This window comes from Drosophila pseudoobscura, chromosome 2, assembly GCF_009870125.1.
Source record: "Drosophila pseudoobscura strain MV-25-SWS-2005 chromosome 2, UCI_Dpse_MV25, whole genome shotgun sequence".
NCBI lineage: Eukaryota > Metazoa > Arthropoda > Insecta > Diptera > Drosophilidae > Drosophila > Drosophila pseudoobscura.
In genome coordinates, this window is record NC_046679.1 from 3,647,540 (window position 1) to 3,666,805 (window position 19,266).

The 19,266-nt window shown below is 45.3% G+C and overlaps 3 protein-coding genes across 10 annotated transcripts; 1 reads left to right on the forward strand and 2 right to left on the reverse strand.

Moving 5' to 3' along the window:
• Window positions 1-3,680: 3,680 nt before the first annotated feature.
• LOC6896831 (uncharacterized protein CG13380-like) lies at window positions 3,681-4,519 on the reverse strand. Its single transcript, XM_002136998.4, has 3 exons — window positions 4,347-4,519; window positions 3,974-4,284; window positions 3,681-3,912 (listed from the first exon to the last, which is right to left on the reverse strand). Exons 1-3 carry the CDS (start codon window positions 4,348-4,350, stop codon window positions 3,781-3,783), a joined length of 447 nt encoding a protein of 148 aa, XP_002137034.3. The 5' UTR covers window positions 4,351-4,519; the 3' UTR covers window positions 3,681-3,780.
• Window positions 4,520-5,322: 803 nt separating this feature from the next.
• On the forward strand, window positions 5,323-13,169 carry WASp (WASP actin nucleation promoting factor). 8 transcript variants are annotated; one of them, XM_033384433.1, is made up of 7 exons: window positions 5,323-5,525; window positions 6,490-6,697; window positions 10,246-10,473; window positions 10,532-11,179; window positions 11,249-11,416; window positions 11,468-11,695; window positions 11,758-13,169. In XM_033384433.1, the coding sequence occupies exons 2-7, from the start codon at window positions 6,560-6,562 to the stop codon at window positions 12,013-12,015; spliced, it is 1,668 nt and encodes a 555-aa protein (XP_033240324.1). In that variant the 5' UTR covers window positions 5,323-5,525; window positions 6,490-6,559; the 3' UTR covers window positions 12,016-13,169. The 8 variants fall into 8 exon arrangements, with proteins under 8 accessions (XP_033240324.1, XP_001357863.4, XP_033240326.1 ...); XM_001357826.5 differs by having other exon boundaries at window positions 5,325-5,525; window positions 11,483-11,686; XM_033384435.1 differs by lacking the exon at window positions 5,323-5,525 and adding an exon at window positions 6,090-6,290.
• Window positions 13,170-14,687: 1,518 nt separating this feature from the next.
• LOC4800622 (probable serine/threonine-protein kinase kinX) lies at window positions 14,688-19,233 on the reverse strand. The gene is made up of 4 exons (XM_001357827.4): window positions 18,890-19,233; window positions 18,691-18,837; window positions 18,420-18,625; window positions 14,688-18,355 (listed from the first exon to the last, which is right to left on the reverse strand). The coding sequence occupies exons 1-4, from the start codon at window positions 19,067-19,069 to the stop codon at window positions 15,157-15,159; spliced, it is 3,732 nt and encodes a 1,243-aa protein (XP_001357864.2). The 5' UTR covers window positions 19,070-19,233; the 3' UTR covers window positions 14,688-15,156.
• Window positions 19,234-19,266: the final 33 nt, after the last annotated feature.

The following is a 19,266-nucleotide window of genomic DNA, read 5'->3' on the forward strand; positions in this document are numbered from 1 at the left end:
CCAGGGATTTATGTGGTTACCAACGCTTGTTGCTCACTTGAGGCATAACGATCATACGCCTTGTTAGACAAGTCGCATAAAGATGATGGCATATGTATTTTTTTCGGTTTAGTTTCGAGCCACTTAATAGACCACAAAATGCAGCCAAAGCCTCATAAAGCAGCACAGTGCACACACACACACACACACAAATATGAATGGCAACCACCGGCAAATGGCCACAAATGACACGTTTGGTGTTAAATGGAGGTCGTCCAGCACGCATACGAATCGTCAGGCCTGGTCTGGTACGAGATGGCGATGGTGTATGAGTGTTTGTATTGTGTGGGCCACAGTTAGAGCTAAATTGTTTGTACAACATGCATGTAGAACAAGCATAAATCCGAACCACAACCACATCCACATCCACAGAACCGGGAAGCAGGCAGGAGGAGGCCCAAGGAGGCATAGGCACAGGCAACCGCCAGCAGCAAGGCGACACAAGCAGAGGGCCCAGCCGGTTTGGCAATTAAGGCCTGTGAGCCCTGAGCTTGAGCTTTCACACACACACACACACATATGTACATATACTCTACAGGTAAGCTCCATTGTGAGGAACGTTCAACAGTGGGTCATTGTTGCTTGTACATTGTACATATATTGTATTCCTTTCGATGTGCTCTTAGCTGAATAAAAGGCTGTGGAAAGTTTTTTCGGACCTCAGAGCTAGAAAATCATAGAAATTTGAATAGCAGCAGATTCCTTTAGGCACATTATTAGCCCTGTGTGTATCTTTATTGTTAAATTCTCTTTGACAGCGTTATAATCTCGTTTAGCTTACACTTTTTTATGGTCTGTTACCTGAAGTTGTTTCTTATTTGTATTTTATTGATGCTCATGATGCTCCTACGTCCTGAACTTTTCATCCACATTATGTATGCGTTCGCAGGTCCTTTGGGACATCGAGACGCCTCCATTCTTCACCAAAATCTCAAAAATCAACTATAAAAAAAGTTAATAATTTTGCAAAAATATGTATTTCTTCTTAGCTTACAGTTTTTTGTTAAACGTGTGATCCCGAATGTGCAACGTACACATACACATACACATACTTCGTACACTGAAATATTTTTGAGTCATATTTGAAGCCTTCGAATAACCGAAGACATAGCTGACTGTTAAAGCAAAAAGTTATCTATGTGGCACAGAACCATTTTTTCACTTAGATCCATTAAGTCAATAAGGTTGCCATATACACGTAATATGTGCTTTAGGAAGAAAATGATTTTTATCTGATGTCTGGTATCAGTCCATCTGATTCCATTATTTATTTATTTTAAAATTCCTTGAAAGTTGTCTGGTTTTCATTTTATATGCCGGACACACCTTTTCTCGATGTTTGACCAACCAATGCAGTGCACTGCAGCAATCCGCCACCATAGCCAGCGTTCACTGTACTGTATGCTATCGCAAGAGTGTAAATTTACGAAGTAACCGAAAGCTGTATCAGCGTTGGCTTTCGTTATGGACTGCCGCTGCTGCTGCTGTTAATGAGCTGTAACCAAAGACAACAGAGGCAACCACAAACCGAGCCAACAATACATTTACAGCAAATTGAATTCAACAATAACTACACGGTAGTGCCACGGCAGGCACGACATACACGGGGGGAGGGCCCGCCGGCCGTCAATAACACGAACACACATACACACACACGGTAGGGGATTTCTCCTGGGAGCAGGACGTGGCCATGTGTCGTGAGCTGTCGTCATTGTGACTTTTATTGCAGGAGGCAGTGGCACTGCTACTGCAATTATCAGCTGTGCCAGCACACACGAAGACTTGCCACATGCCACGAAGACAGTTCATCCCCGGCTCAGAGCCAGAGCCGGCCCACCAGGACCGCCATCAGCTTTAATTGCACAGCGGAGCAAAAAAAAACACAGAGCAAGGAGCAAAAACCAGCAGGACAAAAGCCAATTAGGAGCACGAGAAAAGCGAAAGTGAAAGCTTTCTTTGTGCACTTGTTGCGGGACAACGTAACAAACGAAAAATGTTTGTCCAGTTCAAAAACTGGAAACTGAAACTCGAAATAATTTGAAGACTCCAGGATCAACAGGTATAACAGAACAGTCTTTTGACTGAAGTCTTTTCTAATATTTTACATAATTAGGCAAGCTGGGACAACTTTCCTCACGTTTATTCCATGGATCTCACATTTCTCGGCGGCAAATTTCAAATTGGGAATATTTGCTATAACCGTCGTATGAAATGGAAACATCATATTTACGTACTTGCTACATTTGACACCTAGCAGTTGCGCCACATTCAAGTGGCGACCATTTTTGGTACTAGCTGTAAAATTAATCGACTATTCAAAAAAGTCTTATCGATGGTTCGTTATCGGCATCGATACTTTTATTCGATTATTATTAACAGCATCGACATTAGCAGCTTGTTGCTGGCAACATTTAATTTGTATGGGCCAGACTCATGTGCCGTGAAATCGAGCAGCACTGTTCCACAAAATTGCGCGGATTGATCAACATTTTGCATACCCTGGGAAATGGATATTATATTATATATTATATTATTATATATTATATACTGTATGGTTAGTGGTTTTAACAAAAGTCTCGAATACTATTTATACCCGATATTCAAAATGTTACCCCTACACATGAGATTTGTGGTGAAAATGGATGTGTGTAACGTCCAAAAGGAATCGTTTCCGACACCACAAAGTATATATATTCTGGATCAGCATCAATAGCCGAGCCGATTGAGCCCTGTCTGTCTGTCCTTCTGTTCGCCCTAGTGCGCAGGGACTATACGACATTTTATATCCAGACTTCTGTGATATGTCATTGTTACAAGTATATTTAAAAACTTCGCCCCGCCCACTTCCGCCCCCACAAAGGGCGAAAATCTGTGGCATCCACTGTGGCTTATCCCTATCGAGTCCTAGTCCTGCAGTCGAATTGCTCTCGCGGTCACGAAAAGACACGCCTCGCCCGGATCGGCCGCTGCTTATCCGAGATATAGCTTACAGAAAAAACAAGTATTTCAAAGAATAGCAAATCTAAATTCTCGCATAGCTATATCTCAGACAAATAGGGCCAGATCGGTGAATGACCAACTGTCTCAGGATCGCGAGGATCCAGACTGCCGAAAAGCATCAACATCTCGGATCGGCCGCTGATAAGCCGAGATATATATTGTTTAGAAACAACCAGTATTTCAAAGATATGCAAATCCAAATCTACTCTCATTTGAATGGGGCGATGCCTCTATAATCTACGCGTTAAAGCCGCACTGTAATTGAGATGGTAGATGGGTTAAAAGAAGCACACAAACTATACATAATATATAGAATAACATGTGTGACTTATCTGGAAGCCGCCAAGCCAGTGTCAGCCAGTTGACAATGCTTCTGTTGATCTCATCCTGCCGTCAAAAGGTGAGCTACATACAAATGTAAACAGCACTTCAATTAAATGCACTAACTTGGCGGTAATCCACTTGGTTGGGATGCTCTTGTGCTCCCGTTGCTGCTGTACCCAGCTAGGCCATGTTCCCTTTTCCGTCATCCTTAGTCGCTAGAAAATATGAAGCCTGGCATGTGGGCTCGTGGGTGTCCGATGCTTTTTTACATACATTAATACAAAGAAAGACTTCTACCCCGAAAAAAAACACATTAATTAATTGGACACAGATGTATTTTCAACACGTTAAGTTGACTGCTAGATATACATTTTTGAATGTAAATTGATTCTGCTGGTGAAGAGTATCAAACTCGGCTTACAGATCACTATCGGATAGTATGGCGTCCTCAATCTGACGGATCTGAGCCCAAGTTTTTTCAGATTCCTTGATTACTTTGGCGCTCGCCAAACAGTAGGGACACTGGCGAAAGTCCATTAGGTAAGCTTCCTGTGGGCACATGGGGTGTTAGAGCATAATCAACCAAAGGAAAATATAGGCAAGAACTTACAACTGGATGCTTCTCGCATATTGTGGCAACGCGTCCATGCAAGTACTGGTGGCAGCGACCACACTCGAGGGCCTTCGCTGGACGCTTGCATATGCATGTCTTAATAATAATGTTCTCCGATTGCAGATCGGATCCGATATCCTCCTCTTTTTTCTCCGCATTGTTGTTGGCGTCCACGTACAAGCATTTCTTGTCCACCGGTTTCTTTTGGCAATTATTTTTAAGGATTTTTACGCTGCGCGGCGATGCTCCGTTAAGATTCCCGTAGATTGAGTTCAGACGTGCGAAAATTGAATTCTGATCAGTCCCCTCTGATTCCGAAATGGTAAGAATTATTAGCCGCACTTATCACACTTCTCACACACATATTTACCCATTTTTTATGTTCAGTAATTAGATCCACAGCGACAACAACTAATGATTAATTGAACTAAGTTGATTTGTCGCAATTATAAGCTCCGTTTATCCACAATAAAGAAAAATCGCAGCTAGCATGGAAAAATATGACGCCTTACATATGTCAAGTAACGGTGATTACCAATGTTGTAAAGGGTATGGTTAGTGATATAATAGAACTGAGAGTATGTTTGTCATCTAATGCACCAATAAAGGCCAAAACTAGTCTGTCTCCGTTATAAAGGTATTTCAACAATATTTTTAAGGTTTCGGTCTTACAGAAACCAAGAATGGGTATCGGGATCGAGATATATTTACAAGACCCTAATCATATGCATTAATGTGTCCAAAACAAAACAATCTGAGATCATTTCTATATTAATTACGTTTTAAAACAGCTTGGAAAACAGTATCTTAATATAATATCAACTAAATAGGGTGTTAAATGTCCATACTCTGGTTGACAAGAAAAGAGTCTGCAAATTCTAGCAATATTGACGTCACAACACTGCGACTGTTTTTTTGTTGACTTTTTTAGCTTAAACCTTGTTTAAGACACAATCCAATAACAAGGAGTCCCTAAAATATGCATATCTTGGAGAAAATTGATCTATCAATCGGATAAAATTATGTGTGCAGGTATTGAAGTCCTAGCTAGCAGGTTATATCAAATCGAACATCAAACTCGACGAATTTGACTTTCGATCGTGGACAGAGAACAATTAACCCATTGTTGACCCGTGGGTATTAGAATACTCCCTACGAAAATGATGAATCTTGAAGAATTTTAGCGCTGTTCAAGTGAAAGATATTGTGGGGCATTTTGTAAGTTAAATGGAAGGATAAAATGGATCTACAAGAAAATTTCACCACCAGTATTATTTGTCGCCGTTTCCCTCAAGGTTTTCACCCAATTAAATAAAGAGGGCTTGGGTGGGCTAAGTTCGATTTCTTATCGATATACGATACAGTGCCAAATAAACAAACTTGTGAGAAAAACAAACTCGGAAAACTTAGGGGCATAAAAATGCACAAGTGAAACGTCTGGCGACAATATACAATGCAGCAGACGACGTGAAACAAGCTATAAAATCACCCTCAAGGCGATCCAAGTGTCAGCACCGAACCGCAGGGAGTGCAAACGAGAGTGTGCGTGGTGCGTAGTCCAAAAATGAAAATCCCAAAAAGTGCATAAAATAAGCGCAAAAAATCAATGAATTGTTAAAGTGCATATGTGAAACATCATAAACAAGTCGGTGGGGGAACAGACGATGACTAGCGTGGCGTGGCGTGGTGGGGCGAGGCGAGGCGGGGCGCGACGGCAGGGCAGAAAGACCTTGAGCGAGCGCCAGCGCTGCTTCAGCTATTTAAATTTCGACCCCACCTGGAGAGCGGACAGGTGTTGGTGTCTCTAGTAATACTCTTGTCACGAGAGGCAGAGTCTGTGGCTTCTTTTCCCATGAAACCCTTCTGTTGGCCTGCTAAACAGTTCACGCACTTTGCGATACACACTCATTGCAGGTCATAGGAATTTCAGATACATGCGCAAACCTAATCAGTGGTTTTGCCAAAGATAAGAGCACATTAACCAAACGGTAGGCAGCTGCTTGCTGTGTGTTTGTGACTCTGCGGCTGACTCGCAGACCTGTGACTCAACCTCTCGAGCAGCAGCGATTGCCGCAGCCGTAGCCGCAGTCAGTCAGCTCTTGCTCCGTGTGTCTTCGGACGGTTCGGTCTTCTTGCCATTTTCCACTATTCATATTTCATTTGAATGGGGCGACAAATCCAGTGGCTGGTCTTTTCGCAATAACTGTGCATTCGTATTGTTATCGACGTCTCTGGGCCTCCACAGTTTTTTTGGGCTTCGACCTCATCAGCAGAGCAGCGCCCTCGCCGTCGCCCTCTCCCCCTCTGTCTCTGTGTGCGTGATTTGATGATTAAATTAAAATTATATCTCGTTTTGTTTCGTTTCGTGTTGTTTTGTGTGTGTGTGTGTGTGCGGTGTATTGTATGCCCTTTATTCATCCGTTGACAAGTAGCCACTTGCCGTTATTTGCGTATTGTTTTCGCCCTCCAATGAATGAAATGTAAATGAAATATGTGTGTCCCATCCTATCCAGCTAAACCAGGTCATCCTTGGCCATCCAGCAGCCAGCAGCAGCGGAGGCCAGCGGGGCAGCTGTCGCATCAATGAGCAGCATCATGAGGACGTCGCAGGACGGCCAGCAGGCAGCAGCGCTGTCTCGACCCAAGCTCAATGCCAGCAGCACGATGCTCAATCCGGAGGAGAACGAGGCCGTCTTCAAGATGCTCGGGAGAAAGTGTCAGGTGAGTGAGTGGCTTTGGCTTTTGATGAATAATGCGTACATATACGTATGTACGTACATATGAATGTGATTAATAATTAAGCAATGACAGAGTACCAGTACTCCACGCCTCCTCTCTCTCTCTGTCTCTGCCTCTGCCTCTCTCTCTCTCTTTCTCTGTGTGGCTTAGCCATTGAGCTTGATGAAGCACTTCCTGCGGCTCAAGTGTCGCCCGATATATGCCCATTCCACGAGGGTCATGTGCCACAATCCGAATGCTTCTCAGAACCCACCTTTGTAACCCTATATCAGTCGTTTCACAGCTGTTACCTGCCGATCCTATGGCATTTAACCCATTTTCACCTTTCAAACAAACAAAAAAGGGCAGATATTCAATGAACTCATCATTTCCCCATATATGAGTGTTGAGGTTCCATTTTATGAGCTATTGTTGATCTTATATATATTTACTTATCATCGACTGGGTCTTTTATCAGCTCTGATAACTATATTTCTCTATAAAAGCATTGCTATTTACTTGCACCCATTTTTAGTGTGCTTAAAGATCAAACTGTTGACTAAGAAACGTGCCCAAAATGCATCTCTGTTTTGGAAATAGTTTCCCAATAATGTTGTTGAACAGTTTTACAAAGTTTTAATTGATTTTTAAACTCCATTTACTTGCACATTAATCAATAGAAAAACCCCTTAAAAGCAATGGCAATTCAAAGACCAGTCGCAGATGTTTTCTTGGTTTTTTTTTTTTTTGTTCATTGGCCAATTTTCTGGGGCGAAGTGAAAGAGAAACCGAAAAAGTCGCAAAACATTGCTCATACTCTCATGGCTGCCCGGGCGATAAGTCGTTCGTTAGGTGCCCAAACCCATACCCATACCCATAACCATATCTTATCAATCCATCCGCTGAAGCACTGGCCAATGCCAAGTCCCGATAAGAACTCCCCTTTCAAAGTAGAAAAAAAGAAGTGGAAATATTTTAACCATTTAACGTGCACTGTTATGCGGATAATTATAGTGTGGTGTGTGCACAACACGAAAAACATTGCTCATTTTCGCATTGTAATTCCACGCTTTGCTAATTTCCAATTTCGAACCAACTTTCCATTGACAAAACATTGGGAAAATTGCATTTGAACTTGGCCAAAAGTAGTCCCCCTCTTTTATGTGCGGTTTATATATTGGGTTGATGACATAGTCGTTGTTGTTTGTGGCTCCATTCATTGATCGTTTGATAACACGAAAAGCTCCAGCTTAACCACGGGCGCGGGGGACGAGAGTGGTGGGGGGAGGGGACAGGCTACTGCTTTTGTTGTTACTCGTATGGCTTGTCGTTTGTCGCAACATTTTGCTCGCCTTTTATTTGTTATACCTGCACTTCATTCATTTATCGCACATTTTGCACATTTCCCGAAAGCCGGACTTTCTAATTGATGTACGTTTTGAGCTCTGCTTTAGTTGTAGCCATTAAAGATAGTTCGAGGGGTCAACCGCTACTGGGTTCGAGGGATTTTGGATATTTTCATAGACGAGCTTTCGTTTGGGTATATCTTTATAGACCCCTAAAAATAGCCCGAAAATACTCTTTATATATATTTATTAAAAGTTAAATATAAATGTTTGTACTAATAAATAACCACACAAACAACACACACGCATAGTATACAAATGCACACTCGATGATCGAAGCTGTAAACACCCTAGAATGCCAGCCAGTTATCTGTCAGTAATAAAACTATAGCTTTCCGATTTTGTCTAAATTCTCTTAATAATAAATGTAGTTTTTTCCCCCTAGAGTAAAATTCTGTTAAATTTTGTTAGATTAAATATGTGGAAATTCTGGAAAGCTCAAGGCGTTTGCCATTCCAAACGTTTGCTTTCTGATCGTTCCAAAGGAAGACGTGTACGTATACAACACCGGCGTGGGCACCCTCTTCACCCCTGGGGGTCTTCACCCTCTCTCTCTCTCTCTCTATACTTTCTGCCACTTCCGAGAATCAAAGTCTGTACGATGTTTCTGCCAAAGAGAATAGAATAATTTCATAGATACAATCGAGAGATCAAGATCGTTGACAAACTGTGGCTCAAAATATTCATAGCCCTAGGAAGGGGTATTACACCGATTTGTTTGGTGCCTTTGGAACCTAACACGTCCCCTAACAGTGCGTACTATGTATTTATCGCTTTGGTCCCATGTGGGTTAATGCTCGCCATTGCCCCGTTTTAAAGTACCCTGCCCCTTTACCGTCGTACCGCTTTAGCCCCCTTCGTCTCGGCCAGAGTTCAGTGGCAGTGGCCAGCTTTTTTTTGCCGTTTGCTTGCCATCGATTTTTATGCTTTTAAAAAGAAACAGCCAGCTTTTACATAGAAGGCAAGACATCATTTTTTTTTTACAAGCGCTGCTTATGTCCAAACACAAACACAAATCCACAGATACAGATACAGATACAAAACAGAGGCAGAGGCCGCTAAGCCATCAATAAAAATTCAAATGTGTTTACACTTTTGCACTTGTGGACACAAATACTTATGCAAAGAGATGGGTGTGCGTGTGTGTGGGTTGGAGAGCATTCATATTCACATTCACATTTCACATAATCCCCATCTCGGCGTTTTATTTGCTGCAAAGGTCACACCCATCAACAGCCAGCCCCATCTCCGGCATCCAACCATCTCTGGGTATTGCTCATTAATTGATTAGACTGTACATAATGTGTAGTGCAGGCAGCACGTAACACTTTTGGAGCACTGCCCAGAGCGGCGACAAAAGTGGAATCAATTAGCAGAAAGTGCCCTCAAAGGCAGGGACAGTACAGGGGGCCATGGCCAGTGGCAAATGTCAAATGTTATTGCTACAAATCACACAATTTTATCAATCAATGGGAGGAAAAGAGGCCTAGCCTTGCCCTGCCCTGCCTTGCCTTGAGAACAGAACCTACAAGACTGGGCTGGGCCTTGACTTTTCTGGCGCCAATCTGCCCTTTTTCTAGTATTCTTTTGGCAAAGGGTTTCAGATGCGACAATTCTGTGGCCACCTCCTGTCGCCAGCACTTCCTGCCCGAAAGCCTCAACGATTATGTCTTCAATCGCACAGAGCCACATTATGCACATCCGTTGCACTCCGGTGAAGAGGTCTCGGCTAGACTAGTGCCCACTGTCGCTCTTTCTCTGGGGGGGGCAGGCAGCAGGCAGAGCTCCATCAAATGGAGCTACGTGCTGGCCATGCCAAACGATGATGGGATCCATGGGGATGATGGCTAATCGGTATTCAAATGAGCGCTGCTTTGGCGTAGGGCCCCAGAGTGGCTTATGGCTTGTTGCTTGTGGCAGCGAAACCGAAAGTCAGATGGGTTTTTCAACTCGAACGCGACAGTTCACCGTGTGCACAGTTTTCAGACGTTGCATTCAAATGAGGCGCAAAGCGAAGGTGTTACTTCTTTTGTTTGGAGGGAGCCAGAGATTATCTAATCGCCCAAGGGGGGGACAATAGACAGGCCTTTCTATCTATCGATGATGATGTTAACGCAATCTCTTGCTTTTGCTCCACTTTTTCAGACACTCAACACGGCCGTGGTGCAGATCTACAAGACCGAAGGCAATGCCCATTCGCACTGGAAGAAAAAGCACACGGGCGTGGTGTGCTTCGTGAAGGACAGCGCCATACGGTCGTACTTCCTGCGCGCCTACTGCCTGATCAAGAGCGAGCTCATCTGGGAGCACGAGATCTACGATGGCATGCAGATCGTCAAGTCGCGACCCTTTCTGCTTACCTTCGAGGGCAGCGTAAGTGGCCAACAAAATCAACTGCAAAACTAGAAAACTAATCCTTCTTTCTGTGCAGGACGGTCATGTGGGGTTGAACTTTGTCTCCGAGAAGGAGTGCGACGACTTCTTCCGCATCGTAGATGCCACCATCGAGACGCGCAATCGCAAGCGCCAGGAGAAGCGCAGTCGCCAGAAGAGCCAGCAGGCCCCGAACGCTCCAGTGCCGCCGGTGCAACGCGAGCCAATGCGTCCCCCGGCCATGCAGCCCAGCGGCGGCATGACGGCCACGGACGGCGGCGGGCCCGTCCAGCTGCGCAACAACAAAATCAATTCGGTCACACTGACGCCAGCGCCCACGAAGAACTTCCTTTCGAGCAACTTCGGCCTGGGCAGCCAGGGCAAGGACAAGAAGCGCAAGGTGACCAAGGCGGACATTAGCCAGCCGACGAACTTTGTGCACATCAGCCATGTGGGCTGGGATGCGGACAAAGGCTTCGATCTGACGGGCAACGAGGACGACGAGATGCTGAACGAGATCTTTGTGAAGGCGGGCGTCTCGGAGATGGAGCTGAAGGATCGGGATACTCGCGCCTTCATCTACGACTTCATACAGAGCAACAATGTGCTGGCCACGGTCAAGCAGGAGAGCGAAAAGTCCCCGACGGAACCAGCGCCAGTGAGCGCCACCCACATGCCGCCACCGGTGCCGAGCCGCCATAACCATGTGAGTGCCGGCAGCGAAACGGAACCAAAACTTCGATTATTTATAGCATCTTCTGCTTGTTCTTTTCAGTCACAGAATGGTAACCAAAGAACCGCGCCTCCTCCGCCGGCCAGGCAGCCGCCGCCCCCGGTGCCCACAACGGTGCCGGGCGCCATGCGTGCACCTCCACCACCCATCCGACCACCACCCATCGGCAGTGCCCCACCGCCGCCACCTGTCAGCGCACCCGCCGTTGCGGTAAGCAGCCAAAAAATAGACCCATCGCAGGGGCAACGTGATGATGTTAAGTTTTGTATCTCGCAGCCGCCTCCACCACCCCCGCCACCACCGGCATCGGCGCCACCACCACCACCCCCGCCAATGCCTGCTGGAGAGATACCCATTATCACAACCACACAAGCACCTACCCAAGCAGTGAAACGATCCCCGGCCCCGGTAGCGGCGGAAGCGCCTCCGGACTCACACAACGCCCTGATGGACGCCATTCGCAAGGGAACAGTCTTGAAGGTGAGTCAAGTGAGGATGAAACCAAACCACTGGAGATCAGAGAGGGTAACCCTTGTGCTTTTTTCAAACAGAAAGTGGATACGGCTGCTTTGAGCACCGGCAGCGGCGACTCGCGCAGCGATTTGATGACTGAGATACGGACTGGCATTGTACTGAAGCCGGCCGATAAACGGGATCTGGGCAGCCAACGCATCAGTAGCGATGGTGGCGCCGGCGGCACCGATGCCCTGGCCGATGCTTTGCGACGGGCACTGGCGGCGCGCGGCACTGCCATGCATTCGGACGACGATGAGAGCGAGTCTACGGACAACGACGGCGAGTGGGACTAGGCAGCAGACACAAGTTGAGCAGCAGATGACACACGATTCATGTGGCAGACACTATTCCAAATATAAGCAATAATGCAACATGTGCTTTTGGCATTTTGGTTTATCCTTGAATGATAAAACCCTGTAAATACTGTTTAGTGAATTTCCATACCTCTTTAATTTAATTTTATAGCAAACGCGATACCAACAAAAAAACTAAGAGATGGTAAATACTATATACATATGTCTGTATTATCGGCATTGCGCCCGCTTTCGGTTGTTCCAGTTCACAATTGCATATCCATAAAACCTGCTCAATTAAACACGATATATAAATAAATATATATATACATAGATATGTACGATACGCATGTAAATGAATTAAATGCAAACGTTGATCAGTGCCAAAAAAACAAACAACTCGAGAACACCAAAATCCAAACAACCTTTGTGACTTGTGAAAACATCAGAAATTGACTTTAACTGCGACTTTATCGGGTGGGATATCCATCCACAAATGAAGTGAGCAAACCGTAAAACTGAATGAATATAGCAGAATATATTTTATAAAACTATAAAAAATCCACTGTGCTTAGGACCCAAAATGTCGGAGAGACAGCTCCAAATACGTACGAGTATCCGCAAGTTTAATGTTTAAACTAGTAGATTTATCCCACAGTTAATTCTATATTAAAGAGTTGCTCAATAATTAACTCCATTAATAGTTGCAAAAATTCAATGTATTACCACCACTCCCCCCAAAAATGCTTCCACGTAAAGCGAAAGCTTTCTGATGCAAGAAACATCCAGAAAATGGAGCGTCTAGTAACTAATAAGTATTTTCTTTATAGATAGATAGAGCATTTAATGCAAACTTGTAGTCATTTCTTTTCCTTCTTTCTGTGTGTGTGTAATATGTAATATTTAAACAGAGGAATACTGTTCGGTACGGTGTATTTTCATAACTTTTTCGAAATTACTAAACCAATAAGCTTGTATGAGCCCCAGAAATCTATATGGATCAGAATTAATAATAATGTATTGTATTGTATTGTATGTGCGCATGTCTAATGATGTTCTGTGCGATCTATTCGTATCTGAATACATACTACTTACATATACTTATATATAAGCCATTAATTTATGTAATAAAGTTGTGTACATCTAACAGACAATTCATGTCTTAAAATTGTTTTGTTCTTGCAATCGATCTTATCATTGTGAATGATCTATTACGTGTGTTAGATAGATCCCCAAACGTATTCAGAGTCCTCAAAGAAAAACCCATGTTTTAATATGGCTACAACTTCTATTCGACAAATCATCCCGATGGTAAGGGTCTTGGAGCTACCGGAAGATGATCAAGCGTCGCATCAGGCATTATCCATTGCTATCATTTGTTATACCTTACCTACCGTATCAATTATTATCGTTATTACTTGGAGTCATACCTACAGCAAAGAATGTTCGCAGTAAGATGCAAAGATTTCGTGTCTGAAAACAGTCCTACACAACATCGACATTTGCTGACAATACTGCCATCCTAAGGCGCTCCAAGTGCCCAACACCTTTCATCTCATCTCGTGGCCTTGGATAAATACCTGGCAAACTGGCGCCTACATGTAAACGAGCAAAAGTGCAAACATGTCACCCTTACCCTAAACAGACTTGCTCACCAGTGTCTCTGAACAACATCAACATGCCACAAACAACCGAGGTAACACACCTTGGTGTCCATTTAGATAGACAGCTCACTTGACGTAAATAAGTTTAGAGCTGGTAATCTACATTGGCCAATTTGGAAATATGGCTCCAAACTATGGTGTTGCATTAGAGAGCCTCAATCGAAGATACTGAGAGCTATCACTGGGGCACCATGGTGCATACGGAAACTATCCATAAAGACTTAAATGTAGGATCTTTCTAATATGAAATCGTCAAGGTGAAAAAAAAGTATCAGGCCCATCCTAATAGACTTTAACGAAGAGTTGGGGTCGTTCTCTAAATATTTAATTGTAATTAATTCAAGAAATATATAGATTAAAATTTTCCAAGAGAAAAATTTAGATAAATTCAATACCGTAATAATAAAAAAGAAATAAATACACTTTAAACCAATAAGAAACATGCTCCATACAATGTTTTTACCTGTTTTCCTGCGAGTGGCTGCTCCCCATCCCTGATATTGCCTTCTGGCTGAATTGATTCAGGATCAGGCCTTGGTTTTTCTGTCGTTGAGCTATTTGTTACGAACGCCTCCGCTGACTGAGAGCTCATTTTCTTCTTTGCATCATTATTGCTATCCATTTTTTAATTTTATTTAATATTATAGTTTATAAATCAAAAACGAACAAAACATTAACAAAAGAAACTAACATTAGCTTTACATTTAAACTAGAACCTAAAATATATAGTGCAAAATATAGTTTAATTAAACTCTACGATTCGCGGCACTTAAGTTTGTTGTCAATCGAATATAGTTTCTAACTATTTTCACTTAAAAGGACGAACGTTGAGACTGAACACGAAATAACGCTAATATGATGGGTTAAGTAATTGCTAAAATAAAAAATAGTCTAAACTTCAGTAGAATTGCAATAATTGTCAAATCTTTGAAGTGTACTGGATATATGTACGGCCATTATCCGCTTGCCATCCTGTCCTTAATATTGATACAACATACATTTGGGGTATATGATTTTGAAGAAACAAACATGTACACTTTTATTCATCAATATAATTATGCATATAACTTAAAAAAAAATTGAATTAAACTGTATGCCTGGGGGACTCGGGAATCTTGTTGTTCTTGCAGCGGTTCCAATAGAAATTTCGATCTGAATAAATCAGATCTAATAGTGCATTTTTGTGCAATATACATATGTATATGCTGCATTACTGATATTAAAATACAAATCTACTACTATGTAAGCCATTAATTAATATCATTAATTGTTGTATCTCTTAACTTAAAGCTAGCATAATGTTAATTCTGCTTGTAAGTGGATTCTAAAACCTAGTATGTGTTTATTGTTTAAATGTTTCCCTTCCAAGAACCATCCTCCGATGGGATATTAATCATATGTACAGCTTCTTGGGAGTGCAACGAGATGGTGTGATGGCTTGAGAGCATACAGTTCCATATAATGTTGAAGGTGAAGTCTAGGGAGTAACGTTTTCCTGAGGCACATTCGCATCGTCTTGCAGTTCGCGCTCTATGTTGGCATTATTGTTGTTTTCGGCAATTTCGTTGATGTTGGAGTCATCTTCGACCTGGCAGCGCGGCTGCCGTTGCCCCTCCAGGTCCATCTCCTGCTGCTGCTCATTGATGCGGTTCTCAGTCTCTTCGTTTGGCCTCGACGACGGCCCAGGCAGCTCCTCCTCGAGTTGTGGCGGCAGTTCCTCTTCCACTGGTGCCAAGAGCTTTTCCTCGGCTTCTGCCGACTGCTCCACATTCCCAAAGAGGGGCGCTTGCTGCTCGGAGAGCTCATGGTTGAGAACATTCTGCTGCTCTTCGTCGCAGGTGAAGCTGCTTTCCTCCAAGTTGAGTGGCAAGGCCTGAGTTTCAATGTCTTTGGGTGCATTGAGGCTAATCTCTGGAAGCGTGTCCGCCTGGCAATCGGGGCTTTCGCGCTCAGTGTCCGATTTCTCCAGCGACTCTGGGTTCGGCGGTGGTGAACTAAGATTCGGGATGGCCGAACTGTGACCACTGGCGGATTGTGGAGTCTCTGCCGCTTGGCTGCAGATGTTGGTTATTATAAAATTAAAAGCGGTGTCCGGCTCTGGCACTCTCAATAGAGGTGGCTTTAGCTCCGTCAGTGCCTCTGGCGTTTCCAGTTGCGGTTCTACCTCCCCAAGTACTTCTGGACTTTCCAGTGACTGATGCTGTGTCTCCCCAACAACTTCTGGAGTGTTCAGGGGTGGCTCTGTATCACCAACTTCTTTGGGAGCTTCCAGCAGGGCAGCTAGATCTTGCAGAGTTTTCAACTCCGGCAGTGTTTCCACTGGAGAATCTGCTGCGGGAATTTCCTGTGGCTGCACTATCTCCCCAACTGTTTCAAGACTTTCCTTGGGCATTTCTACTCCTCGCACTACCTCTGACGTGGCCACAGGCGTCTGTACCTCCATATTCTCGGGCGGTGCCTCCTGCACCTGCATGGACTCTTCCGTTTTCTCTTCGCTCTGATGAGTGACTGCTTCTCCTTGATTTTCGGGCTCTAGTAATGGCAATTCAATCTCGCGATAAATTCGCTCGCCCTCATCCTCCTCCATAGCTTCCTCGGCTTCATCGGCTGAAGAAGCACTGTCCTCGCCATCAGAGTCCTCGCTATCGCTGCCCCTCTCCAAGCCGTTGTGGCTCAGGTGCATGGCCTCCGGCTCAGAGCCATTTGCAGTCGGATCGGAAATGTCCAGGTCCTTCTCCTGCTTCACGGCCATGTTGTTAAAGTCTAGGCTGTTTATGTAGGCATTCTCCTCGTCGATCTTCTCATTATGATTGATCTCCGCCGTCGGCTCGCCCTCGGGCTCATCGTCCGCGTAACCGCGATTACGAGGTTCTGGTTTAATGCAAATATTGGGAGGCATGTTGAACGATACGGCCTCTCCACTTTCCACAGCCACAATCTGCAGCGAGGGTGTTGTCTCCCGCGGCGACTCTGCTGCTGGAGGCTTGCGTTTGGCACCACCAGTACTCTTACGGGCAGTAGGCTTGGCAGATTTTTCGTTGGGCGGTGATTTGAATCCCTTATCGGAGAGCAGTGGCTCATCGGGGGTAGCTTCAACGGCCTTGTCCAGGGGCATGGCTTCTTCGGCAATGTCCACACCGCTGGCAACATGCGTGATTTGCATGAGGCGATCCAGTTCCATGCGATTGGGCTTAACATCTTCCTCGGGCTCCGGGCACTCCTGTGGCATTGGCTCGTCCTGTGCCGCTATGTCGTTGTCGTTGAAGCTGCTCTCCAGATGGGACATCGGTATGCTCGTCATCACAGTGGCCTGTGGCTGGAAATCTGTCGCCTGATTTCCATCGGGCACATCATCGGCGTCTAGACGCTCTTGTTTGATGCTCACCATTGGGTGTTCCTGAGCTTTTGGTTGACTGTTGGCTTCTTTTTCCCGCTCCTTGTGCTTGCGCTTCTTTTTTTTCTTGCTGCTCCTGCTCAGCCCCGCCTCGTCGAGGTCATCGATCAGCGAGGAGTTCAGCTTGCCATGGTTCTTGGTGATTTTCAGCTTCAGCTTCAGCGGCTCCTGTTTGACTGGCGACTGCTTTTCGTAGGCCTCATCGCGAGGCTCCTGCTTCACGGACACACTGGGCACATTGTCGTCTATGCTGGCAGCCATTGCGGCAGGTTCCGGGGCCACTGCCGCCGCTTCGGGCTCCTCCTCATCGCTGTCATCGTTGGCTGCATGGAAATCGCTGAAGCTTGGGGGTTCCTGTTCTTCCTCCTCCTCCTCCTCCTGCATTTCGGCCTGAGGTTCGTTTTCCGGCTGCACGACGGCTGCCGGCATTGTGTCATTTATATGCACCTCCGGCTCATGCTTGATGCTCACCAGCGTGCTCATTGTGTTCTTCAGCAACTCGTCGACGCGCTTCAAATAGTTTTTCGAGGAAACTCGCTCGCTATTTTTGCTCTTGCTGGCCCCCAGCGTATTTTGCGGCTCTGCTGAGGCTCGCAGCAGAGGAGAGGCCAGGCGCTCGATCACCACCACCGGCTGCATATGCTCGTTCAGCATAAAGTCCGGCGGTATAGCAGAGGCAGGGGAATCGCTGGTGATGTGGTAGTCTTCCTCCACCTCGTTCTTAATGCACATCTGTGATTCGGTGTTGGCTGCCTCGGGCAGAATGTGCTTCGAGTGATTAAGGTAGATCTTTGAGCAGACGGGGGCATGCCGCATGAAGGCGACCTCTGTGTTGAGGGCTCGATTGCAGCCACCACACTTGCGTTTGCGTATGGCACACCGATGCGTATTGTAGAAGAAATTCGTCACGAATGTTTTCTTGCAAAGTGGACACTCGCGATCGAGGACAAGCAGCTGCACAGGAGTCGGTGGCGTATGCTCACGCAGGTGGCGGGAAAAGGCGTAGTTGTTGGGCACATTCACGTCGCACAGCGGGCACTTGTAGGGGGTCTTGGAGAGCTTGTGCCAGAGCTGATGGGCCCGAATGTCGCCCTGGTTGTGATGCGTCTGATTGCAGGCGTTGCAAATGTAGCGCGGGATCGAGGGTACATGCACCGCGCTCTTATGCTCGTCGGCCAGATCCTTGCTGGCGAACTTCTCGCCACAGACACTGCATATCGCCTTGCGGCCCTTTTTCCCTGGCAGCCGGATACGGCTTTCCGTGTCCATGGGCTCGTTCTTGCTGCGGGGGGAAAATCAATTGGTTAATAAGATAACTGATTGGATAATTGGGTACTTCATTTTACATTTCTGGCTCCGTTTTGGTTTCCAGCAGCTGCTGTTGCTGAGTCTGCTGCAGTCGTTGCTTTTTTCGCCATGTTATGGGCTCCTTTTTTACCTCTGGAACTTCAGAGATCTTAGCTTTCAGAAAGCTCTCGTCCGTCTTTCGTTTTCGTCCTCGCTTTACAGTCGTCTGCGGCTCTGCCTTAACTACGGGCTGGCTGCCCAGGAGCTGATGCAAAAATAATTATTTACCCATTCACAAGAACCACATTTATTCGGTAATAGTGCGCTCACCTTTAGGGGTTCCATCTGCTGGAGGCCCAGCAGGTTGCGCGTCTGCTTATTCGTGGCATAGCACATTTCCCTAAACTCGTAAAAATCATTGATTTTATCCACGCAAAGGCTGCACATTGTCTGCGGCATTTTATCGTCAACTGTCACCTGCAAAGGGCGTTGTTTAATCGAACCAATGACTGGGCGTGTCCCTACCTACCGTAAAGCCGACCAATTCGAGCACCTTTTGGGACAGACTAGGATCGTCCAGGTCTATAATATTTGCCTCATTGGGCAGCAGAATTGGCACCTTGCCTGGATTATCGATGCCGCAGAGACGACAGATCTTGTACAGATTCGCTTTCAGCGCTGCGTCGATCTTAAATGCAAACCTCTCCATGTTGCTCGCGCTTTAAAAATATTCACAATTGGCTCAAAAACGACAGAACTACATTCTTAATTGCTTCTTTTTTTGCAGTAAAATTGGCGTTTTGTTTATTTCACAGAAGCAAGTGTGACCGTACTCTGGGTGACCTGGTGGGGTGGGGTAGCCCTGGGAAGTCTGCCATTTGTTAAACGGTTCCAGTTCAGTTCCAG

Excerpts from the sequence above, each read along its gene's own strand:
- LOC4800622 (XM_001357827.4), bottom strand. The coding sequence starts at position 19,069 with ATGGAGAGGTTTGCATTTAAGATCGACGCAGCGCTGAAAGCGAATCTG. Across the intron at positions 18,626-18,690 it reads AGCAGATGGAACCCCTAAAG|CTCCTGGGCAGCCAGCCCGT; the intron begins GTGAGCGCACTA and ends TTTTTGCATCAG. Across the intron at positions 18,356-18,419 it reads ACCAAAACGGAGCCAGAAAT|CAAGAACGAGCCCATGGACA; the intron begins GTAAAATGAAGT and ends TTCCCCCCGCAG.
- WASp (XM_033384433.1), top strand. The coding sequence starts at position 6,560 with ATGAGCAGCATCATGAGGACGTCGCAGGACGGCCAGCAGGCAGCAGCG. Across the intron at positions 11,180-11,248 it reads TGCCGAGCCGCCATAACCAT|TCACAGAATGGTAACCAAAG; the intron begins GTGAGTGCCGGC and ends TGTTCTTTTCAG. Across the intron at positions 11,417-11,467 it reads TCAGCGCACCCGCCGTTGCG|TTTTGTATCTCGCAGCCGCC; the intron begins GTAAGCAGCCAA and ends GATGATGTTAAG.
- LOC6896831 (XM_002136998.4), bottom strand. Across the intron at positions 3,913-3,973 it reads TATGCGAGAAGCATCCAGTT|GAAGCTTACCTAATGGACTT; the intron begins GTAAGTTCTTGC and ends ATGTGCCCACAG.